Source organism: Dipodomys merriami, unplaced genomic scaffold, assembly GCF_024711535.1.
Source record: "Dipodomys merriami isolate MVZ:Mamm:240054 unplaced genomic scaffold, mDipMer1.0.p SCAF_45, whole genome shotgun sequence".
NCBI lineage: Eukaryota > Metazoa > Chordata > Mammalia > Rodentia > Heteromyidae > Dipodomys > Dipodomys merriami.
The window spans coordinates 9,598,705-9,624,405 of NW_027206013.1; the positions used below are offsets into that span (position 1 = coordinate 9,598,705).

Sequence of the window (25,701 nt, forward strand, 5' to 3'; positions counted from 1 at the left end):
GAACAGAGAGAAGCAAAGCAGATCAGAAGGGTACTGGGGCCTGCTGTGTCCAGCATCCGTGAAGGAGATACTGCCCTTCGCTGGAACTCAGGGGGAAACTGAGCAGAGGACACCGCGCTCGCCCGTGATGACCACCAGAGGGAGGCGTGCCCAGCCTTCCCGGGGCCTTTCCGCCTTTCCACACCTTGGGGGTTGATGCCTCTGTGCCAAATGCTAATGCTCTTCCCCAGGATGCTTGGAAGGCCCTGGAATGTTCTAGAAAGAATGTGGGACTGAGGATGTGGTGGTCCCGGTGGCAGGAGCCTGAGGCAAGGCTGGTCCCCTCTCTGAGTCCTCGTCTGACAGAAAAGCTGCCTGTCCTCTGTGCGCCACCACAAGGGGCCCTGAGCCAGGTGGCTCACGCGGCTCAGGAGCTTGGCAAGCAGAAAGGATTATGCGTGCTGTCTGATGACCTGGAGTGCGTTCCCGAGGATTTGCTAGCGCTGTTCTTCTATGGCCAGGTGACTTGGCTCTTCAAGCCTTTTTATTTCACGGACGTGTTGCTGTGGGTAAATTGAAAATGCTGGCCTATGATCTACAGAGAGTAGATAGAGAGATAGATGATCTCACCTGCTGAACAGAACTGAAGGCTGGGCACAGCGCCAGGCTTTGTCACATTATTGCATTGAATGCGTGTGACAGTCGCTTAAAAATGGAGGTTATTGTTACGATTGCCTTTATAAAAGTAGCAGTAGCTTAGATTTATAGAGCTGTCAGAGGCAAGAGGCGTGGCCCAGCAGCAGGGGCGTGGCCCAGACGTGGGGGTGTGGCCCAGACGTGGGGGTGTGGCCCAGCAGCAGGGGCGTGGCCCAGACGTGGGGGTGTGGCCCAGCAATAGGCAGTTGGCTTAGAAGTGGGGGTGTGGCTACTCTTTGGGGGCATAGCCCAGCAATAGCCTTGTGTCTCAGCAGTCCAGTACCTGCCTATCCATCGCAAGGCCCTGAGTTCAAACCCCGGTACAAGTAAAAGAAAAGCTGTTCTGAAGCAGCTTGTTCAGGCAGAGAGGAGAAAAGGCTGGGGGTAAAGGTTTCTGAGTGATTGGGATGACAATATGAAACCTTGGAGGAGAAGGCAGGTCACAAGGTAAGAGAAATCTCACAGGACTCGGAGTGCGCACTGCAAGGGGGACGGGAACTTACAGTTTCCAAACCAAACACAGAGAAAGCAAAGCATCTGCCCAAGGCCAAAATGCTGTCAACGGGCTGGGGAGGGATTCGAACCCTGCAACCTTCTGCCCCCCTGGGCCACTGCCTAGCAGACTCCTCTCCAGAGAGCACAGAATTTACTGTGATCCCACTCAGGCACTGTGCTCTGCACCTCTTTAAAAAATGTTGCCTGCGTTTCCTCTGCACACAGCCCCAAAATGCCTCGGAGCTGTCTGCGGAGCAAGTTGGCATCAGAAAGCCTCTCCCTCACTGTTGGCACTGCCCGTGTGGTAAGGATGGCTTGGATTGTATACCCACGCTGCCAGGAAGCCCTGGGAAAAGCTGGCGCCCCCCTCCTGTTCCCAACAGAGTGCAGAGGCAAAGTTCACGAGGAAATCTCAGCCTAAGCCGCCCGCCTCCTCTTCCTCCTCCTCCTCCTCCTCCTCCTCCTCCTCCTCCTCCTCCTCCTCCTCCTCCTCCTCCTCCTCCTCCTCCTCCTCCTCCTCCTCCTCCTCTTCCTCCTCCTCCTCCACTTCTGGAACTGAACTGTGATGGCGCCCGGGAGGGAGGGAGGGAGGAAATCTCATTAGGTTAATGGGAAATAAATGTCTCTTGGAGAATTCCCATTTTGTAGCACAAAAATTCGAATTTGGATAAAGACAGTGAATAATTAACCAATAAATCTGAATGATGTTTAGTGTTGTTGGGGGAAGTGGTGTTCAAACCACAGTTGTGCACCATTTATTATTAAAAAAAATTTTTTTAAAGCAAATCGTTCTGGGTGATCGCTAAGTGCCTGTTGTCACAGAAATCTCTAAGCACTACGAAAATATGATTTGGTAATGCTGTGCGGGACAATCCAGGGACTGTAGAGATGGAGAAATTGAGGAATGGGGAGACAGTGCAGTGACAGTTACAGATGGACCACTGGACAGCACTGAGATGACCCATTCTAGCCATTTAAACAACAGCATGGTGCTAACGCATATACTATACATATATATGTATGTGTGTGTGTGTATTTATATATGTGTGTATTATATATAGCATATATTATATATACAGTATTTATATATGATGGAAATAATAATACTATATGAAGGCAATAATAATACATATCTACCCCATGGTGTAGAAATTAAAGTATGTCAATAATTATGGTTGGGTGTTTATGAATAACCACTATAAGAACTAAGTTATATTTAGCTTATACCTTCTGAACCAGCAGAACAAGGAAAATGGTATCAGTCTATCTAAAAGGAATAAAGGAGGAACAAAGAAAGAGAGATCTCAAGACCAGGAAATATTAAGCACAAAAGCCAGGCACCAGTGGCTCACACCTGTCATCCTAGCTACTCAGGAGGCGGAGATCTGAGGATCGCAGTCAAAGCCAGCCTGGGCAGAAAAATCCCTGTGAGACTCTTATCTCCAATAAACCACTCAAAAACTGGAAGTTGTGCTAAGGCTCAAGTGGTAGAGCACTAGCCTTGAGCATAGAGAAGCTCAGGGATTACATGCAGGCCCTGAGTTCACAACTGACAAAAACAAAAACGAACAACCACAAAAACTTAGCTGCAGGGACTGGGAAGGTGGCTCAGTGGTAGAGCGCTTGCCTTGCGTGCATGAGGCCCTGGGTTCGATTCCTCAGCACCACATAAGCAGGAAAAGCCGGAAGTGGGGCTGAGGCTCATGGTAGAACGCTAGTCTACAGCTGAAGAGCTGAGGGACAGCACCTAGGCCCAGAGTTCAGGTCCCATGACCGACAAAAACAAAAAACAGAAAACAAACTTAGCTGCAGCTAAAGACACAACTATTAAATACACCCAGAAATGATAGCAGGCTACCGGGACTGCCACCACAACAAGGTTCTCCTAACTGCAGAGGGAGTAGACGTAACCAGAGTTGACAAGAGATGAAGTTTTTTGGAAAAAAGCATCGCCATGTATTTAAAAACTTTTCCCTATGGCTTATGTCTTTATCTTTGCTTACACTATCAAGAAAACAAACATGAGATCAACCCATCCATCATCGACAGGGTACCATATTGCCAAGGAAATCATTTGGCACATAGCAGGACGGAGGTGGAGGTTTCTCACGGCCCGCCTGCGGCTGCCCGCCAGCCCGCATGGATGATGGATGGCTATGGATGATGTCATTAATATTCCATGACCCTGGAAGAAAGAAGCCCCCTCCCCCTCCCCCACGGCTGGGCTGGGCTGGGACCACAGGCCCGGCCTCCGTAGCTTTCACACTCAATGATCCCAAAAGCCCTGCTGGAAAACTAGGAAGCCTGGAGAAGGACGGGGAGAAAAGCACGGAGTTCCCCGAGCCTCTAGCTCTGCCTTTCCAGGTAGCCCGGCCCTGGAATTCACTAACGGACCGGATTGATGTTTACAGAATGGGCACGGCGCATGTGGGTCCTCTGGGAACCAGCTGGGTAACTCAGCAGCAGACGCTGATCCCGAGATGCCCTACGCCTGCCGTGAATGCTGCCAACACACTCGCGTGACGGTGCACTGGGAATGCAGCCAGCCCGGAGGCCCCAAGTTCAAGCCCCGGCTGTGCCTTTGAAGGGCAGAGCCCACCCTGCCCTCCGTCGGCAGCCATGGGGGGGTGCTTCCTCTGCCACACGCTCACCAGGGCGCTGCTTTCTGGGGAGAAAGGCTCATTTTGGGGGGGGGGTCGGTGATAGGGCTTGAACCCAGGGCCTGGGCGCTGTCTCTGAGCTCTTTTGCTCAAGGCAAGAGCTCTACCATTTGTGCCATGGCACCATTTCCAGTTTCTGGTGATTCACTGGAGATAAGAGTCTCAAGGACTTTCCTGCCCAAGTTGGCTTTGAACCGTGATCCTCAGATCTCAGCCTCCTGAGTGGCTAGGATGACAGGTATGTGCCCAGCCACTGATTTTGTTCTCGAGGGGACAGGTGTCCATGTATGATGACATTTGTGGTTGTCAGGACTAGAAGGTTCTATGGTGACCTCCTGGGTAGATGTCAATGCCCAGCAACAATAGGGCAGGCCCACGGGTGCGGTGAGGGGAGAAGAGGGAGGCCAGCGGAACCACCTAACACAGCCATTCCTGATCTCCCTCTGGCTTGCATTCACATGCATCCATCTCTCCGGCAGAGACTACAGGCGGGAAGTGCACATCCCCCCCTCCCCCCCCCGTACCCCCTCCCTCCCTGCTGGAGGGTCTGCACTGGGAGCCTTCTCCTACCTGCTCACACAGGTTCCCAATCAGGGTCTCCAAGTCCTGCTTCTGGTGGAGGGCCATCTGCTTCTCCTCGTGCTCCTGCTCCAGCTGCATCTCCAGCTGGCACAGCTGTGGGCACAGGGACATGCGTACATGTGGGCCGCCAGGCCCCAAGCAGGCCATCCCTCGAGGCGGGGCGGTCAGGAGGGGGGCTGGGCACCAGAGCACGCGGAGCTGAAAGGCTTGGGGGCTGGAAATGAACGGACGCCCCTCACCCATAGCTGACATCCCCCCCCCATTCAGGGAAGGTCCCCTCCCATCCACATGGCCCCGGCTTCGATCTTTACAATGCTGGCACTCAGGTTTGCCCGAGCCCCCAGCCAACACACCAGAAACACGTCCTGTTCCCTCTTGAAAAACCTTGTGACCCGCCCCCCCCACACACACACACGGCGCCCTGCCATCCAGCAACTGGGAGGTAGAGAGGGAAGGATCGCCATTAGAGGCCAATGCAAGCAGGAAGTTAGGAAGACCCTCTCTCAAAACCCAAGCGGGGTGCGGTGGCACACGCCTGTCATCCCTCAGCTATGTGGGAATTGGTGGGAGAAGCATCTGAGTTGGAGACAGGAGCTGGCCAAAACCACGAGACCCTACCTGGAAACATACCTAAGGTAAAAAGGCAAGGGAGCAGTTCGAGTTGTGGGACACCTTCCCAGTGAGTGTGAGGCTCTGAGTGCAAATCCCTCCCCACATACACACTAGTGCACGCACACACACAAGAACACCTGTGGTATCTGCTCTCTTCAGAAATCATATTTTATAGTCCAAGCAAAAACCTCTGATGACTCCTTTGGTTTATAACCTTGGTGACCTTGGGGTGGGGAGGAGGGGCTGAGGTTGTCTGGGGCCTGGAAAACACAGGCACCGCTCACTGCAGTCCCTAACTGTGGGGAAGCTGTGCTTTGCTCCCCTGGCCTCATCTTCTTGCCTGTGTAATATTCCATCCACTCCATCACCCATCCACACCTGAGCCCATCTCACAGACGGGGAAGCCAAGCCCCATGGTGATAGCTTCAACGTGATAGCTGTTCTGTCAGTTGAGAGGGGTTGGGCCTGGCCTCAGATGGCCAGGACACGTGGCCCAGGTCACGAACTATGGGTTTGTGCTGGGGCGGGGACTGGAGGACAGCCACTGGAGGGCAAAGCCAGGGTCAGCCTCTGCCCCCGCCCCTCGTCCCGCCTGCACCAATCTGCCCAGGAGAAGCCTCGTGAAGCCGGGTCATGTCTCTCCCTGTCCAGAGCCCACGAAGGGGGCCTGGGCTTGGAGGAAAATAGAGACCTGGGCACCTTGCACCTGGGGTCTTCCAGGCCCCGACCCTAGGAGGAGAATCACGGTGGGGTCATTTCTGCTTTGGAGCAAGTCCCTGCAGGGCCCCCAGGGAGCGCTCCTACCTGGCGTCAGGAACACAGAGCGGTGGCGCAGGGGTCGGAGGGGAGGGGAACAGGAAGGTGAGCGGGGCTTAACCAAAGCTCTTGGGCAATTCCATCCTAGAGATTTATCCCTCATTCCGTTGACTGATTTTTTCCTCCTTATGGGGCTGTCTACCTCAGCACTGGTTGTAAGGGCAGAGAACCAGAACACGAATGTCCACATTTGACAGCTCCTGATCCATAAACGACATACAGCTGGGCCATAAACATGGCCTCGGGTCCGCTCACAGAGGCCACAACAGATGGCAAGACAGAAACCAGGGAATGATCTCTCCCCTATGCACACGTGTGCACGGTGCATACTGTCACGTCAAGCAGTAACAACAGCACTATGCACGGTGGCTCACTCCTGTAATCCCAGCTACACCAGAGGCAGAGATGAAGAGGATTGGGGTTGGAGGCTAGCTCAAGAACAAAAAAGCCAATCTATGGAAACAGCCCAGATGCCCTACGTACATGAGTGGATCACCCCCAAAATGTAGAACCTATACACAGCCATTAGAAAGAAGGGTACTATGTCACTTGCAGGGAAATGGACGGACCTAGAACAAATCACTTTAAGTGAGGTAAGCCAAGCTCAGGGAGACAAACAGCCAAGGTTTTCTCTCCCATGAAGAAGCTAGATCTGAAATTCACGGGGAACTGATAAATTATACGGGTTTCTAGGCATTCCCACACAGTGTAACGTAAGGAGGATACTCTCAGGAGAGGAAGGCAAACGCGAGGCCGACATGCATCTGCTCATACGAAATAACACTGATCAAACTGAGCCCCAGGAAATGGAAGCAAGAGGGTTCTCCTTTGCTGCTGTTTTTGTTTGCTTTTCTTTTTTCTTTTGTTTGTTCATCTCTCCTTGGGAGGATACGAGGGGTCATAGAAATAGAAGGCCAGAGGGTGAACAAATGCAGCTGTGGGTCTCACTGGACACCATGTTGAAAATCAACTACTCAACTTGTGGGTGGGTGGGATGGGATGGATGGGAAAAACTGGGAGAGAGCGAGGGAAGAGGTGACATTGTCCAAACAGAAATGGACTCATGCCCTGACTTATGCACCTGTCACCCTTCTGTATAGCACCTTTATAATAACAAGTTTAAAAAACTAATGAAAAAACACGTTAAGTCAGAACCCCATCTACACCAACCAGTCAGGCACAATGGCACCTGCCTGGCATCCCAGAGACAGGGGCAGGAGCATCATGCCCTAAGTGTGCCAGGCAAGATCCTAAGCAAATAAAATAACACCGGGCGGTGGGCGGGCGCCAGCGATAGATACCCGATACCTGCCTAGGGAATTCAGTGCCCCGAGTTCAAACTCGGGTCCCACCTAGGTCAGTAAGCGGCCGTTTCCGGGTGTCAGGGTCAGGGCTCCCTGCCTGCCTGTCTGGTCTGCCGCCAGGGACTCGCACAGAGACCTCAGGGGGTTTACAGGAGACCCGACTCGGTGGCAAGGAACTCTGGGAAGGGGAGAGGCCACGTTGTTGGAGACCAGAAGTCTGTCTTGGGTGACTATGCCGGGTAGTTCTAGAACATTCTGGAAAGTTCCAGGCTTATCTTTAAGATGTACAGGTGCAGTAACCCAGAGAGCTCAAGCCTCCCTCCCCCTCCGTGGGGGGAGGGGTAGACAAGGGCACCGCAACTGGCCGTGCCAGGGCCCATGCCTGGGCGCGGGTCCTGGGGGAGGGGAAGGGGGCCCACGTACCCGCCTCTGGCAGGACTGACGGACATCCTCCAGCTCCTCCTCCTGGTCCTCACGCCCCTTCTGATACATCTGCTTCATGCATTCCATCTCCAGCTCCAAACGCTCCCGCACCTGTGGGCCAGTAAGCACAGCGTGTGAGGGTCACCCTCCTCACCCACCCGGCCCTTCCCACCCCAGCTTCCATTTTGAACCCTTAGGTGAAAGCCAGATTTGTTCCCTGACACCCTGGTGGCAATGGCCTTTCCCCCTGCTCCCTTGCCAGGGCCACAGCAGACATCACTAATCCACCCCAGAGTCTCCCGGATACTCTCTGAAGATGAACCACACTTTCTTCCCATTCCAGAAAGTCACAGCCAAGTTCTATATTTAGCGAGACTAAATATAGAACTTCCCTATGACTCAACCACGATCCTCTTGGGCATCCACCCCCAACATTGCAAGTCGGGATGGATGTGTTAAAGATACTTGTGCATCCATGTTCATTGCTGCACTGTTCACCAAGGCCAGGTGACGGGGTCAGCCCAGATCCCTGACAATAGATGAGTGGATCCAGAGAATGTGCACACAGTGCAATTTTACCCGTCCATTACAAACAATACTATTATGTCATTCGCAGGGAAGTGGACAATTCTATGATGTCATTCGCAGGGAAATGGATGGACCCAGAACAAATCATGCTAACTGAGGTAAGCCACGCTTAGACAAGCAGCACAGGTGTTCTTTTCTACATGGAAATGGGAGCGAAAATACAACTGGACATGATGAATTAATTATATAGGACTCTAGGCATACACACACACACACACACGCATGTGCACACACACACACACACACACTAAAGGAGGAGACCCTCAGGGGAGGAACCCAAGGGTGTCAACCCCTCTGAACATTTAAAATACTATGCATCAAAACAAACTCCAGGAAATGGAAACATTTGGATTTTGTTGTTGATGGCAGTGATGCTTTTGATTTGGGTTTATTTTAGGGGGTGGGGGTGAAGAGGACACAGAAGAGAGGAAGGACCATGAACAAATATGCACAGTATCCACCACACACTGTGGGGAATGTCCTGTGGTAACTCGTGGGCAGGGGCGGGGAGGGGGGAAGGCCAAGGAAGGGGTGACATTGTCCTCCCCAAAGAAATGTACTCATTTCCCGAATTATGAAACAGTAACCCCCCCTCGGCACAACACCTGCATAACGACAATAAAAATTATATCGAGGACAAATGTTTAATTGTTTTTTTTTTAAATAAAAAGGAAGAAATTAAGGTGAGAGGGCAGATACTCTTGGTCTTTTCAAAGGTGGAGACTATCCTGTCAGTACAGACAGGATGAGCTAGAAATATCTGAGCCCCTCAAACAGCGCCCAGCTTAAATTAGGCTCCTTGAAATGTCAGTTCCTCCCTGCCTCCCTCCCTCCTTCCCTTTCTTCTTTCCTCCCTTCCTTTTAAAATGACAGAGGCGCAGGAGATAATCCAAAAGCAGGAGCCTAAGAGCGTAAATATAATATTTCTCTGTCACTTTCCCCCTAGTTTCTTGGACACCCCTGACATCTGCAGTAGCATGTCTGTCATGCTTATACGAGCTCACATAAAGTTCCCCGGGGATTCTGCTCCATTGTCACCCGTAAATCCCAGCCCTGCAGCAGCAGGTGGTCCCCAGGGCTCAGGGAGGGTAAAAGCTCCCGGGCTTGCCCAGGACTGGCTGAGGGTGGGAGATTGGAATGGTGCCTGCATCCTGGGGAGGGGGAGGAGGGGTACAGCCCATCCTTCCAGCTCTGCCTGGACCCAGCCCCCAGGGAGTCCCGGGAGTCCAGGCCCAGTGCAGGGAGGTTTGCTCCATTCTCCGCTCTGTTTCCTTCGGAGTACTGGGTTGCTACAGTGTTGGACCATCTCCCGTCCCTTGTCCCTAAAATACCCACATGGACTTTCTACTTCCTCAGGAGTCTTCAGGACACCCAGACGATCATGTGGCCCTGTGGCCACAGGGCCTTTGCACAGGCTGCCCCCTCCCATCCCCACCCTCATTACTTCTCTCGAGCTTCTGCTCTGCAAAGTGTGGGAGGGGGGTAAATTCTTGACTCTCCCACAGAAGGGCGTCACAGGGAGAGGAGGACTGCGAGCTACACGCAGACAAGTAGCCAATCAATAAATGTGTAGCTATTGGGCCAGCGGGGATCTATTGAGCACTGAGCACCAACTGTGTACTGGGTCATAATGTAAGCTCTGGGGACACAGTACAGCGCAGCACTGGCCAGGACTACGTGCCTGAAAAACAAACAAACCTGTGTCTCCAAGAGGGAGAGAGGCGCGGAGACAAAACTGGGCCAGGCCGAGGGGTAGAACACATGTGGTATGGGGGGGGCGGGGAGGGATCCGCCAGCATCTGACTTCCTTGAGGAGGTGACATTTGGCCTCTCAGGCCAGCAGGATGAGCTGGACGAATGTCAGCCTTGGGAGCGACTTTCTGGGGGCCGTGGGGAGTCACGGGTGGGTAAGGAGCTGTGGGGTCGTGGGCCGCCCAGGACGGAGCAAGTGGATCGGCTCCTACCTGCTCCAGCCGCCGGATGGCGCTCTCCTGCTGCCGCTGGGCTTCTGCCTGCTCCAGGGCCTGGGCCTCCATGGCCCAGAGCCTCTCCTTCAGCCCGGCCGCTCCGCCGTCGCCCCGCAGGGAGGCCGCTGCCAGCAGCTCCCGCTTGTGCTCCCGCAGCTCGGCCGCCTCCCGCTGCAGCTTCTCCGCTTCCTGTTCCTTTTGCTGGGGGGAGAGGGGGAGACACACACTGGGGCTCGCGGGTCAGAGGGGGTCAGCAGCCCCCCGCTCCCCCCGCCACCCAGCCACAGGACAAGGAGGGGCCACAAGACGTGCTCATGTTGTATGATGGGGAGGGGGGGTGTTCCTTGGTGCCGATCCTGGGGTTTGAACTCAGGGCCTGGGGTGTTGTGCTCCCAGGCTGGTGCTCTACCAGTTGAACCACACCTCCATGTCCAGCTTTGTAAAAAGTTTTTGGTAGTTAATTGGACAGAAGAGTCCCATGGGCTTTCCTGCTCAGGCTGGCTTTGAACCCAAACCTTCAGATCCCAGTCTTTCTAGCTATTCGGAAGCCACCTTGCCCGGGGTCCCTGATGTCATAGTTTAATAGAATCTCTGGGCATCTGGGCCCATTCAGGACAAGACACTGGCCCTGGATAAGATGATAATGAACTAGTTCCAGCCATTGCCCCCGTCAGGAAACTGGAATAGACTTAAGAGCAATCTGATGACCACTGGAACAACTACCCACTGGTGGTTCTATGGACACATGAGAGACACAGGCTGGGGACACCAGAAGTCCAGGGCCCCGTGCTCCCCACTCCACCCCGCACCCCCTCACCTGCAGCTGCTTCTGTAGCTGGCCCAGCTCCCAGCGCACGCTGCTGCTCTCCTGGGCTGCTTTTTCCCGGAGGTTCTTCTCACACACGGCCTCCCCCAGCGCCTGGGCCAGCTGCAGGTCAAACCTGCCCAAGGCACAGCACGTGTCAGGGCACTGGGGCAGGGAAACGGAAACCGCCCTGGGTGTGTGTGTCTTTTCGCAGAGGGGGAAACTGAGTTTGGAGAGGTGGGCTGGTCCAGTCCCAGGAGTCCAAGTGGTGGAAACAAGACTGAGCCGAGCTCCCCGGCCTCCACCTTCCAGCCTAGCTCAAGGACAGGTGGGGGGGACGGGGCGGGGGGGGAGGGGGCACAGAGGAGTCCTGCACTTCATTAGCCTGAGAAAGGATCCCACGGAGCCCAGGCTCAAGAACACATAGAATAACTAATCGCCCAAGGCGCACGCGCGCACACACACATACACACTCAAAACCAAGGGCAGCCTGGAGCCCAGGGGCCAGAATGTGGGAGTCATGGAGCGTACCATGGAGGGCTCCACGTGGAGCTCCGTCTGCCCTAGGAATGGCGCTTTGGGACCCACGCCTGGGTAACCATGGCAACAAGGAACCAGCTCCCCAGGGACCATTCTGGGCCCGGTGCACTTGGAAGCTGGGGCAGGGATCGAGGTGGCAGCCCAGCCCGGGTCAGAACATGCAGCCAGGCCTGGACAGAGCCTGGTGCCAGGCAGGGAGGCCGGGTGGCCCCCCACTGCCCTGCCCCGAGGCTCAGCCCAGACAGCCTCCTCTGGCTGGCCCTCCTGCGTGCCCGTGGACCCCTACCAGATCGCAGAGCCCCCCGGAAACACAGAGCGTCCACCCACTGTCAGCCAATGGTGGGGGGCAGAGGGGGGTGAGGTGGCAAGAAACGCAGGTGCCAAGAGATGACGGGGGACTGGCCCAGGCAGGGGCAAGGCCCAGCACCATGGAAGGAAGGAAGGAAGGAAGGAAGGAAGGAAGGAAGGAAGGAAGGAAGGAAGGAAGGAAGGAGGAAGGGAGGAAGGAAGGAGGGAGGGAAGGAGGGAGGGAGGGAGGGAGGGAGGGAAGGAGGGAAGGAGGGAAATGGATGGGTGGATGGATATTTGGATGGACGGATGAAGAATGGATGGATGATGGATAGATGGTTAGGTAGATGGATAGAAAGAAGGATGAATGAATGGAATAGAAAGGAAGGGAAGGGAGAGGAAGAGAAGGGGAGGGAGGGAGGGAGGGAGGGAAGGAGGGAGGGAGGGAGGGGATCCTCCTTAAGTCCCTGGGATAAGAATTCTGCCCAAGGAGTTGAAGTAAAACCAAAGAGATGGTTTCTAACTGCACAAATTCTAGAGGCTCCCCCCCTCCCAACCCACAGAGAAGTTGAAATTCTAAAACAAGAATGGAACCCACATTTGAGGACGCAGAGGGCCCCCGCCAGGAGAATCCCGGGGCACGTCAGAGCGCACCCCTGTCCTGCCACAGTGGGGCTCTGTCAGAACCCCGGTCTGTCCTGGCCTGTGAGGGTCACACATTCAAGTCATCCTGTGGGCCAGAGAAGCTCTGTCATTTTCCCAAGATCACACAGCGCGTGGCCAAGAAAGAGCCAACCAAGCTTCCCCGGTGTGATGATGTTTATCTGCAGGACCCAGAAAGAGATGGAAAGGGAAACAGAGCAGAAAAAAGAAGAAGAGCAAACCCCTTGCATTTGGGCAGACCAGCTAACAATACTCCAATGGGTCTCTTTCCCCCCTCCCCCCCCCGCCACCTCCCGCCCCATCTCCAGAAGAAGAAGCCAGCTCAGGAAAGCTCAGGGATCAAGGACAGAATATCCACTGCAGGGGGGGGCTGTAATCTGTGACCCCTTCCCCTCCCTTCCCCACCCTGCCACATCCCCACCGTGGGACCCCTCAACACCTGGAAAAAACCACCTCTTGGCCCTCATAGAACTGGCTATCCTCCTTGTTCTAAAAGAAGCAGCGTTCACCTTGCTGCCTTCTGCTTAAAGCAGAAGGTGCATACCCCTCCCAGCCCTTCCCTCCTCCACCCCCACCCCCCAAGGAGCCAGGGTCACACCTACAGCTGCTGAGGGAGGGCTTCTCCCCAGGAAACTCCATTCCCCAATATCTACACCTAGGCAGCGGCCCCACCAGAAAGCAAACCCCAAACCAGTTGGAATTGGACTCAAGGATGCATGGACTGCCAGAACCGCCCATGGGGAAGGAGAGTCCAAACCCTACAGCGGAGGTGGGGGGTCCACATTAGGCCCCCTCCTCCCTCCTCTGCCTCACTCCTCGTACGGGGACCAGAGCTCAGGCCATGTGCACGCAGCAGCTGCTGGGCACAGATCTGGGCACCAATGCACACCTGCACCCCCAGCCCCATGGGGGGAGCAGAGGCCGAGAGAGGGGTGAATGCAATCCTCTCAGGACACACGGGTGGAGAGAGGCCCAGCTGGGACCTGAGCCCCGGAGTGCCCGGAGACACCTGGATTCCCCGCGGACTCCACAAAGGGAGATGCGGGGGGGGGGGTTCTCCCAGATCACGGCCATTTGGGGGGCAACGCTAAGGGTGGGCAAGAGAAAAGTCATTTCAAACTAGAATTCAGAGGAGACGCTTTTACAAGGATGCAGAATGCTGCCGGGTGCCGGTGGCTCACGCCTCTCCTTCTAGTTTACTCAGCAGGCTGAGATCTGAGGATCGCGGTTCAAAGCCAGCCCAGGCAGGAAAGCCCGTGAGACTCTCATCTCCAGTGAGCCACCAGAAAACCGGGAAGTGGAGCTGTGGCTCAAAGTGGTAGAACCCTCGCCTTGAGCAAAAGAGCTCAGGCCCAGAGTTCAAGTCCCACGACTGACCAAAAATAAAGAATGCAGAATGTGTTTGGGAAAGGGGGGAATGGAGCAGAATGAGGGGTCACACCCTGTGGGAGAGGAGTCATGACAGAAGCCAGGGAGGTTGGGAAAACGATCCAGAGGCCTCCCAAGTCTTTCCCCGCCCCCCAGTGCCGGCTCAGCCCACCCTGCTGCCCAGCCCAGCCCAGCCCAGGCTCACTTCTTCTGCTTCTTCTCCAGCTCGTGGTTCCGGCTTTGCTGATTCTCCAGCAGGACCCGGGCATCGTCCAGGTCCCAGGTCAGGTGGTGGCATCTCCTCTTCAGCTGCTGAGCTGTCTTCTTGGCCTCCTCGTACGCACTCTGCAGCTCCCGGAGCTGCGGGACACAGGGAGGGGGCGGCCAGGTTCAAAGGGCGTCGTTCTGTGGAGCCGCCATTTTGAGGATGTGGCTGGGTTAGGCCACAGCCCTAAAGGAAACAGAGCCTCGCTTCCTCCATCCACACCAGCCTGGATACCTCTGCTCCATGGATCTTGCCTTTGACCCATTCATTCATTCATTCACTTATTCATTTATTGTGTGTTGGCAGTACCGGGTTTGAACGCAGGGCTTTGTACTTGCTAAGCAGGTGCTCTACCACTTGAGCCACGTCCTCCGTCCTGCAGACTCTGTCCTCATGATTGTGTGTGTGTGTGTGTGTGTGTGTGACTTCTGAGAAACTGTCTCTCTGAGCCTTACAGCTGCTCGGAGATCAGGTGGTGATCAAGGCCACCCTATCAGCATCACCCTCAACCAAGCTCCTGCTTCCACTAGACTAGAAGGTTCTCTTCCAGTCGCTCTTCAGCCGCTGTCATCTAAGCAGACACCATGTGCAAAGACAGCCATGGGGCCGCCAGAAGGACACATCTACCAACCCATCAGGAAACCCAGGAGGCGGGGCGCTGGGGAAAAGCAGCCAATGGGAGTTCACATGGGCCACGGGACCTAGGTACACACAAGGCCTTGGTTAGACAGACACTAGCCCTGGACAAACAGACAGACAGACAGACAGGACACTCCCTCCTTCCCGAGTGCCCTAGTTTGGATCTGGGGAAGACGGCAACTCAGCATACTGGTTCTGAAGGAATGGTCTCATTAAAGCACTGCTTTAAATAAGCCAAGCTGAAGTTAATGATGCCTGTAATTCTCAGCGCGGTGTTTTGAAGGCAAATGGGATGTTTTTTCTCCTCCGTCCCGCCGCTCGAAGAAGGTCGTGGTTTTATGACTTTTTAATGTGGCATGAATATTCCCCCCTTCCTCAGGGAGATGCCGCCCCGACTCTGTCACGTGTTATTAAAGACCAGAGCTGCTCCCCAACTCCTCTCCCTCCCGGGCGCGCCTACGCGCCCCCCACTGCCCCCATCTCTCTGGAGAAGCCCCAGGGTGGGGCTGTTTGGGAAGCGGCCATTAAAACTGTCACCATTCTCAGTGAGTCTGGGCTGTCCTGGGAGGTCTCATCTCTGAATGACACGGTGCGTTCACACTGACCGCACAATCGGACCACGGGCAGATCAGAGATCAGAGCCCACCCCAACCCCAAGCCAACAGATAATTACAGTACAGCATGATCATCGCCATTAGAGACCCCCAGACGAACCTGTGTTAACAAAGATTTTTCCAGAGTGACGTTAAGGCTGAAGATTAAACACAGACAGAGACACCTAGGCAGGGGAGACAGACAAGACGCATTCTTGGAAGAACACACAGCACACGCAAAGGTCCAGTGGTGACAAGGAAGCAGATGCTTTTTTAGAAGAGGAAAGAAGAAAAGTGGGTGTGCCCCGGCACTCGGTGCCCCGCGCCTGTCATCCTAGCCTCTCAGGAGGCTGAGATCTGAGGCTGGAGTCTCAAAGCCAGCCCAGGCCGGGGAGTCTGAGACGCTCTTATCTCCAGTAAACCAGCAAAAGCCGGAAGTGGAGCTGTGGCTCAAGTGGTGGGTGGGTGAGCGTTCCTCCCCCCGCCCTGCCCCCCCTGCCCCCCCTGCCCCCCCCCCGCACACCCCCCTCATCTCACCTTCTGCTCCAGCTCCTTCTTGGATGCTAGCTCTGAGTCCAGCCTCTCCTCACACTGCTGAAGCCGCTTTCTGAGGAAGTCATTCTCTATCTGAGCACAGTCTAGACGCATCTGCCACTCATCGGCTGGAGGGAGGGGAGGGGAGGGGAGAGGAAGGGGGGAGGGGGCGAGACAGGAGGCCGAGTGAGTGCAAAGCAAGAGGAGGAGGGGGGAGACCATCTCTCACTTTCCTGATTTCCGCAGGCCATTTCTCAACACTCCAAGACCCCTGGAACCTTCATCTTTGGACCTCAGGCTGAGACACTAGGCGTTAACTCCACAGGTGAAGGAATTCCTCCTCCAGGCAGCCCCTCCTGATTGCCTTCCCACTGACTCAAGTTCTCAGCTGAGCTGGCTGCTACTCTTCAATTGGCTCAACAGGAGAACTGTCTCCTCCTTGATTCGAAAGGAATTCCATGCTCCTACGGGCAGCGACCTGCTCTGTAGTTGCTCAATGTCCTGGAGAAGAGTTTCCTGGACACAGAAGAGTCTCCACTCCCACTGACCGACATTTGCCAATTGCCCGGTGAATGAAGCAAAACCACCAGGCAAAAGATTATCGTCCTGGCTAGGTATGGTGGTGGCTGCTGCCAGTAACCCTACTACTACTATTACTCAAGAGCCTAAAATCGGGAGGATCGCAGTTCTGGGCCAAACGAGGCAAAATGTTCACAACACCCCACATCAACCAATAGCTGGATGGGGTGGGTTTGCCTCTCACCCTAGCGGTGTCAAGAAGTATAAATAGAGGGATGAATGGATGGATGGATGATTGGAGAGATGGCTGGGTGGAAGGATGGTGGACAGATGGATGGAATGGGAGGTGAATGCGATCAAGGTCTTGGAGAGGCAGCGCAGGGGGGCAGGAGCAGCAGGAGCCACTTGCGTGCTGTGGTGCCCAGCAGAGTGCGTGGCCTGAGCCCACAGCAGGGGGGGGTGGCCGCTCTCCGCCTTCAAGGCCTGGCCTGCCCCGACCTCCATGTCCAGGATGCCACTCGGGGCCGGCATGTGCCATCGCTCCCCAGGTTACCTTGTCTCCCTGTGCCTGGCTTTCTGTGGTCTCCATATCAGCCATGCAAAAGAGCCCAACCAGGATCGTTCTGTCACCCCAACACCCAGCTCAGCGCTGTGTGCAGAAATGAGCCCTCATCATCAGCTCCAGGTTTTTCATAATTAATACTGCAGCTGGAGCCATATAGGCCAGTGTGGTGACACTGCAGTGATATGATTGAAGTGTTTTACTGCTTCTTGCAACTTTCCCCTCTTCTGGAAATTTTCTATAATAAGTATGTATTAATGTCTTCATTAAACAACAACAACAACAATATATTTTTGCATTGGCTTCCTGGAATGTAAGCCTAAAGTAGAGCTGGATCGATGGACAAATGGCTGGATGAGTGGGTGGGTGGGTGGATGGGTATATGTATGGGTGTACACAAGTATGGATGGATGGATGGGTGGGTGGATGGGAGGGTAGATGGATGGATGGATGGGTGGGTGGATGGGAGGGTAGATGGATAGATGGATGGATGGGTGGGTGGGTGGATGGGAGGGTAGATGGATAGATGGATGGATGGGTGGGTGGGTGGATGGGAGGGTAGATGGATAGATCAGTAGGTGAATGGATGGGTGGATGGAAAGGATGGGTGAGTAGATTTATGAGTGGGTGGATGGGTGGATGGGAAGGGTGGATAGATGTACAGGTGGAAATGTAGATGGATGGATGGTTGGATGGATGCATGGATGATTGATGGATGGGTGGTGGGTGGGTGGATGGATGGATGGGTGGATGGATGGATGGATGGGTGGATGGATGGATGGATGGATGGATGGGTGGTGGGTGGATGGATGGATGGGTGGATGGATAATGGATGGATGTATGGATGGGTGGATGGATGGATGGATAGATGGATGGGTGGATGGAAAGGGTGGGTGAGTAGATTTATGAGTGGGTGGATGGGTGGATGGATAATGGATGGATGGATAATGGATGCGTAGGATAATGGATGGACGGCTGTTGAGCCAGGTAACTCATGCATTCTGGAGGAAGTGTGCTGCCCCATCTCAGCGGCCTTCCTTCCACATTGAATTGACCCCAGGATGTCCTTTACATGTGAGTCTGTCAGACTGAGACCGGGCTAGCCAGGAGCGGGGTTGCCCGTATCAGAGACTCTCCCGCCTGCAAATGCAAGCCCTGGTAAATAGACGCGTGGTTCATGTATGCCCCGAGGGTTATCAGGACCCACGGGCATGAGGCTGTGGAAAGCCGTTGCCTTGTCTCTTCTCCTCAGACTCCTGACTGAGTGCTCGTAAGTGTCCCTGACATCTTAGTGATGCAGATGCTGCTGCCAGCGTCTGATAGACACTGACATCATCACTCTCCTCACTGGATTCCATGAGTGGGGAGAACGGGAGGAACAATGGCAAAGTTGACAAAGATGTCACGGCACCAGGCAGCCGGGAGAGCCTAGGCCCTGGGGGGGGTGTGGAAGTGGGGTATGCCCAGAAACCGCTGCCCAGAAACCGACAGCGGTAGCACAGCGATCCCTGGACAAGCACAGTCTTCTCACTCCACTTAGCCCCGTCTACGAACTGGGGACAGTCACTGTGTCTGTCCCTAGGCGGTGACCCGTTATCTCTCGTGATCATGACAACACAGCAGCCCGCAGCTATTTGGTGGTGAAACACGTCCGGCCAACCAGCTGTGAGTATCCATTGGAAAGAGGGGAAACTGAGGCCCAGCACTGCCTGTCCCCAGAACCGCCCCCCACACCCATCCACTAAGAGGTAGAGTCAAGAATCGAAGCAGGGCACTGTTGGTTCATGCCTGAAATCCTAGCTACCGAGGAGGCTGAGATCTGAGGATCATAGTTCAAAGCCAGTATGAGCAGGAAAGTCTGTTAGACTCTTATCTCCAATGAACCAGCAAACATCTAGAAGTGGAGTTTCTCTACCCAAGTGGTAGAGCACTAGCTTTGAGCATTCAGGCTCTGAGTTCAAGCTCTAGGACTGGCACACATACAAACAAACACACTACACACACATACACACATACACACACACACACACACACACACACACACGTAGATTCACCTGGACATGGGTGGCTCACGCCTGTAATCCTAGCTACTCAGGAGGCTGAAATCTGAGGATCATGATTCAAAGCCAGCCCGGGCAGGAAAGTTCCCAGAGGACTCTGATCTCCAATAAACTACTCAAAAAAAGCTGGAAGTGGCTCTATCAAGTGATAGAGCGCTAGCCCTGAGCACAAAGAGGCTCAGGCCAGGCCAATTTTAAAAAAAAAGGAAAAAAAATTCAGATCTGGAGATGCAACTAGATTTCTTTTTTTGGGTGGGGGCGGTCCGGTCGTGGGGCCTGAACTCTGGGCCTGGGCGCTGTCCCTCAGCTCTTCAGCTCAAGGCTAGCGCTCTACCACTTGAGCCACAGCGACACTTCCGGCTTTTTTCTTTTTGCATATGTGGTGCTGAGGAATCGAACCCAGGGCCTCATGCATGCAAGGCAAGCGCTCTACCACGGAGCCACCTTCCCAGCCCCTGCAACTAGATTTCTATAGCTTGCTTGCCCTCAGCTAAGAGTGGCTTCATCCGCTTGATTTCTAATATCCTCATACAATAATATCCCCTAAAGTTCTAATGGCCTCATAAAAGTCATACACAATCACTAAGTTTTTAGACCTTTTCTTTTGCATCCTATGGTTCCCACCCCACAGAAGACCTTGTACTGCCAGGGAAAAGCAGGGTGCCAGCCCCCCAGTCCCCCCTAGGCACTCAGTGTGCACCTGTGAGGGAGTGAATGAATGAATGAATGAAGAGAGTTTTGCCTACCAGCCTCCAACCTGCAGGGCCCCAGGTGCTCACCACTTCCGGCGGGCTTGCTCTCCAAGTCGCTCAGCTGCACCTTGCGCTCTGCTTCTTCCAGACGCTTCTCCACGTCTCCCAAACTCTTCTGCACTTGCTCACACTTGCTCTGCAGGAAAAGCTCGGGTCTGCACACGCTTGGAGTGTGTGTGTGTGTGTGTGTGTGTGTGTGTGTGTGTGTGTGTGTGTGTGTGTGTGTGTGTTGGGAAACTAGTCTTCAGTGTGGTAGTGACCTCTCGGGTCATGGGAAGCCCGCTCTCAGAAGGAACTATGGCCGTTCTTGTAGAACCCGAGAAAGTTCTTGCCTGAGCCGGTGAAGGCCGCAGGGCTGAGCCCCCTGCTCCGCTCTGGCCCGGCCTGGGCAGTGTGCATCTCTCTTCCTGCCTCTACCTCCATCTTGTTACCAGCCAAGTCAGGCCCTCCCCGGAAGCAAAATCAACATTACTGTGTAGTCATCCTCCAAACAGAGTTCAACAAACCTCCTTTCTCTATAAAGGTGTGTCTGTGCCCTGGGTACTAGAAACAATAAATAAGCCAGGCACCAGAGGCTCGCCTCAGGAGGCTGAGATCTGAGGATCTCCATTTGAAGCCCGCCTGGGTGGGAAAGGCCGTGAGACTCTTAGCTCCAATTTACCAACAACAAATCATTGGTTGAGCCGTGGCTCAAAGTAGTAGGGTGCCAGCCTGGAGCACAAAGTCTCAGGGACAGCGCCCAGGCCCTGAGTTCAAGTCCCACAACTGAAGAAAAAGAAAACAGAATGGAACATGCAAAACGCAGTTGGCTGGAAGTCATGGCTGGTCAACGTAGCTCTGAGATTGGCCACCAGCACCTTCCTGACGCACAGTCTCCAAGATGACGGGGGCTTCCCACCCCCGGCACAATCCTCACCCACAGTCCCTCCCCACCCTCGCAACAGCCCTTCCCACTCGCCTCCAGGAGAAGCCGCGGACTCCTGGCACCTTGAGGCTGACCACCTGCGCGCAGGGCACTCGGGCCCTGGGCCGGCCAGCGTAGGGCACTCGGGCCCTGGGCCGGTCACGCCCCGCACGCCCTGTTGTCTGGACACTGTGGGCCTCACCTTGAGCTCCTGGACCTGGCGGAAGGCCTGCAGCCGCTCTGCCCGCTCACTCTCCAGAGCCTGGCACGCGACGTCACCTCTGAAGCGCTCGTCGGCCAGCTCTGCCGTCAAGTCTGCAATCTGGGGCGGGAGAGGGGGTGATCAGCGTCGCCGCGGGGGACCACCAACAGTTCTTCACTCACCTACACGGCCCCTGGATGACCCCGGGGTCAGCCACCGACGGGACCCCCCCGGTGTTCAGAGGAGTCAGGATGCCCCTGGCTTCTGCGTGGATGTTTACGCCCCTGTGTGGGTGTAAACATGGTGCTTAGCTGATGACAGAAGGGAGGGGAAGGGAGAAAAAAGGAAAGAGAAAGAGTTTTAGAAGAAAGGGAAGCTGGCTGCACTGGCTCACACCTGTCATCCTAGCTACTCAGGAGGCTGAGATCTGAGGATTGTGGTTCAAAGCCAACCTGGGCAGAAAAGTCCCTGTGAGACTCTTAGCTCCAATGAACCACTCAAAAATGCTAGCCTGGAGTAAAAAGAGGCTCAGGGACAGCACCCAGGCCCTGAGTTTAAGCCCCAGGACCAACAGAGAGAACGAGAGAGGAATCAGATACAAGATGTTGGGTTTAATTTGCTTCCATGTTACAATCATTTCGCAGTGCATGCACTATAAAAGTACGGCTATCAGCTGGGCACTAGTGGCTCCCACCTTGCATCCTAGCTACTCAGGAGGCTGAGATAGAAGGACTGTGGTTTGAAGCCAGCCTCTTCGCTCCAATTAACCACCAAAAAGCCGGAAGCGGAGGTGTGGCTCAAGTGGCCCAGCACCAGCCTGGAGGGAAAAAGCTAAGGAGAGAGCGTGAAGCTCTAAACTCAGGACCCAGCACCGGCACATACACGCATGCACGTAGATGACCTGGGGACCCTGTGAGCCGATCTGGGGGCCGAGGCCGGAAGCCCGCCCTCAGCAGCCCCCACGGGCACTGAGCAGCAAGGTTCAAGAACGGCTGAGGCTGGCTGGCCATCCATCCCCGAAGTCAGCCGCCTCTCCAGCACAGGGACCTCGTTCTCTACGCCCTCGGCCAATTAGTGTGAAATGTAATTTGTGCTAATGAGCTGGGGCAAGGGGAGCACAGAATTAATTTAATGTGTGCATTCTGAGTCGCACAGAACCCACAGTCTGGGCCCCACGGGACCATGAGTCCTCGCGACTGGGGGAAATGGCAGGCTTTCAACAGAGACGGGCGTGGGGGGGGACCTCCTGACCTGCCCGCACCCCACAAGCCCTTGTCCCCTCCCCATGCTGGGGGCCCAGACGCCCCATCTATGGGGGGAAGAAAAAGGCACCACGCCTAGAACTCTCAGGGGAAAACAATAACAAGCACCGTGTAACGGGAGTGGGGAGGGGGGAGCCCGCTTTGCAGAGCTGGGAGAATCCAGGAAGCCTGCCCCGGCCCCTCTGGGTGAAATCAACAGAAAAAGCTAGGATTCCCCTTAGGGATGAAGACTCTCAAGGCCTAGGGGAGAGAAAGAGCAAGAATGAATTCCCTGTCCATGTCTCCAGAAGGATGGAAGCCGGGAACCTGAGCAAGGAGGCTCACCACGGCCCACCGTGCTGAGCGCACACAGGGCCCCCCTGGCTCTGGCATCACACGAGCACCTACTGTGCGCCAAGCCCTTCAATGTGGACCCAGCCAGCATCACATGAGCACCTACTGTGTGCGGAGCCCTTCAATGTGGATCCAGCCAGCGTCACATGAGCTCCTACTGTGCGCGGAGCCCTTCAATTTGGACCCAGCCAGCGTCACACATAAGCACCTACTGTGCGCGGAGCCCTTCAATGTGGACCCAGCCAGCGTCACACACGAGCACCTACTGTGCGCAGAGCCCTTCATGGTGGACAGCCAGCGTCACACACGAGCACCTACTGTGCGCTGAGCCCTTCAATGTGGATCCAGGCAGCGTCACATGAGCACCTACTGTGCGCTGAGCCCTTCAATGTGGATCCAGGCAGCATCACATGAGCACCTACTGTGCGCAGAGCCCTTCATGGTGGACCCAGCCAGCGTCACACATGAGCACCTACTGTGCGCTGAGCTCTTCAATATGGATCCAGGCAGCGTCACATGAGCACCTACTGTGCGCAGAGCCCTTCATGGTGGACCCAGCCAGCGTCACACACGAGCACCTACTGTGCGCAGAGCCCTTCAATGTGGATCCAGGCAGCGTCACACGAGCACCTACTGTGCGCCAAGCCCTTCAATGTAGAGCTAGCCAGCAGTGTACGAGCACCTACTATGCGCCAAACCCTGCCTTCAGGCATCTCTCCCAATCAAGTTGGGGAGACCCTGTCCTCAGCTCTTCCAGGCACAGATTCTCAAACCCAGAGCTGGCAACACACAGTCATCTCAGCTGCTCATGTTTTTCTGGCTCCCCGGGGGGGACGGTGTCTGGGGAGGTGGAAGGGGTGGAAGGAATGACCCTTCTTTGCACACCGCGCATCTCGCACACTCAAGTGGACGTAGTCAGACTCTCCGTGGTAGCTCCCGTGTCCCCCTCCGGTCCTTTGCAAATGAAGGACTTGAATCATGTTCAATAATGGCGCTCCCGTGGACGGTTCTCCACATGCCTCAGAACCATTCCCAGCCGGCTTCGCCCCGTGCCGAGACACAGCACACGGAGGAGGGGGTGTCCATGGCCAGCCACCCTGCAGGGGTCTGGGCCCCCTGTGTGCAGCGCACGTGGGAGGGGGAATATTCTGTCTGCTCTCAGCCTGGCAGCGGTCGCAGTGTAGCCCTAAGCAGTGCCAAGACTCCGTTGGAAAAGAGTTTAAGGTCACCCCAAGTCTTCACTCTGGGGGTCAGCAGCAGTGCTGGCCACCCTGCCCTGGCCACTCACCCTCTTTCAAGGTGGAGGAAGGGCCAGCTGGCTGGAACGGGGCCTCCCCTGGCCTCAGTGTACCTCCAGGTTGTTAGGGAAGCAGGGATGGGGTCTGCAGACCCCGCTGGGACCCCACCGCGTCCCCTAGCTTTATTTTTTCTCCCTTCAGTGCTGAGGCCGCCTCCAGGGAGCCAAAGCTTCCCTACCAACCAGCCGTGCGTTTTATTCTGAGGGCGGCCCACGCTCTTGCTCCATACCAAGTCTGGAGTCAGCCCTGAGGGGCCGCACGCGCGCGCCCTGCCTGAGCTGCCGTCCAGCAGGGAGAGATGCATTCCTGTACACGGGGAGAGAAACCGCCAGCCCGAGGCACCGTGGCCTGAGTGCTCGAACCCCCACTAAGCAGCCGTGGACTGAGGGGATAGAACCCACTGCAGAGTCGACAAGCTGCGGAAGCCAGATACCGGACGCCGGGGTCATCGACGCGACATTGGGAGTCTGGAGCCCTTGGACCGCTCGGGGCCCTCCCTGGAGAAACTCTAAGGTTTGGAAAACAGCACTCTTATTGTACCCCCATAAGCCAGGCCATGATGGGGAGAGGGGGTCCCCCATCCCCAGTGTGTGAGGAGTACATGGGAGGTGCTACAGGCAAAGGGGAACACAAAGGGAGAAGGCTAGAAAGATCTCTTGGCATAAGAGGGGGAAAAATACCAAATTGCCAGGCACGTGTGCCAATGGGCGCGGGACACGGCAAAACTGCTGCCCACCCCTAACCTAAGGAGAAAGACAACCTCAAGTTCTGAGCGGGATGAAGAGAGGACGTAAGTTGACCCGAGCAGGCCAGCCACCGTCAGGCGGTGCCGATGGGAACCACACAGAGAAACGAGGCCGGGCTGACGAAGAACTATAAAATGTGTGCCGAAACACGAGCCAGAAACGTGGGTCCCAACAGAGCCCTTTGTGTCCACCGGTTACAACGCCCTAATGAAAACGAGGAAAGGAGTAAAAATACCGCCCCCCCCCAACTCAGGCAGATGCCAGTGTCTCACGCCTGTAACCCTAGCTGCTCAAGAGGCTGAGATCTGAGGGCTGCAGCTTGAAGCCAGCCCAGGCAGGAAAATCGGTGCCACTCTTCTCTCCAATGAACCCCCAGAAAACCAGAAGCGGAGCTGTGGCTCAAGGGGTAGAGCAAAAGAGCTCAGGGACAGCATCCAGGCCCTGAATTCAAGCCCCAGGATTCGCCACAATACATACATAGATATGTAACCAACTTAATCACAAAGCTAAAAGGTGTTTGTAGCAGGTATGTCCATCAGAGTTCAATTTGAAGACTAATAAAGACATAAGAAACTCAGAATAACTAGGGGGGAAAAAAAACCCACAAACGTCTGTTAAGAGCAGAAGATGGACAGGATAACGAGGGAAAACTAGCCAGTGATGAGCATGGGTGGGCACGGGGTCAGCCCGGGAGAGCCCGCCCTCAGAGGGCAGAGTGGAGGGGATAGGAGAGGGGCCGGGGGGGGGCAGGAGGATGGTGTTCACCCCCCCCACACACACGTGTGAGGATTCACTGAGCCACACATGCAGGCTCTGTCCACTTATCTGTGGGTTGGATTTCATTAATGTTTACAAAGGAGGAGGCCTCAAAAACCAACACATGGAACTTCCCCACGGCCCAGCCATGCCACTCCGGACCATCTACAAGCCAGGATACCACAAACCCACCCGCACCACCATGCTCACTGCCCCTGCCCGCCACCCCCCTCCCCCATTCACCATGGCCAAGCTATGGAAACAGATGAGAGACTGCGCTACCTATACACCACAGAATTTCACTCATGCATTCAAAAGAATAAGATGAAGGCATTTGTGTGGAAATGGACGGACCCAGAGCAAATCACGCTTAGCTAAGGAAGCCAAGGTCAGAGAGACAAAGAGCGCGTAAATTGCATGGGTCTCTAGGCATTCACACACACACACACACACACACCCCTCACACTCACACATGGAGTCACACTAAAGG

At 55.1% G+C, this 25,701-nt stretch overlaps 1 protein-coding gene across 1 annotated transcript in view; it reads right to left on the reverse strand.

Moving 5' to 3' along the window:
* The window catches only part of Myo18b (myosin XVIIIB), a 130,316-nt gene that overhangs the window by 60,781 nt on the left and 43,834 nt on the right, over positions 1-25,701 (reverse strand). Inside the window, exons 26-33 of the mRNA XM_069994232.1 lie at positions 20,817-20,936; positions 19,738-19,846; positions 15,821-15,945; positions 13,992-14,146; positions 10,940-11,063; positions 10,120-10,323; positions 7,568-7,678; positions 4,401-4,505 (exon numbers count right to left, since the gene is read on the reverse strand). Coding sequence (XP_069850333.1) covers positions 4,401-4,505; positions 7,568-7,678; positions 10,120-10,323; positions 10,940-11,063; positions 13,992-14,146; positions 15,821-15,945; positions 19,738-19,846; positions 20,817-20,936 — 1,053 coding nt within the window. The remainder of the gene's footprint in view (positions 1-4,400; positions 4,506-7,567; positions 7,679-10,119; positions 10,324-10,939; positions 11,064-13,991; positions 14,147-15,820; positions 15,946-19,737; positions 19,847-20,816; positions 20,937-25,701) is intronic.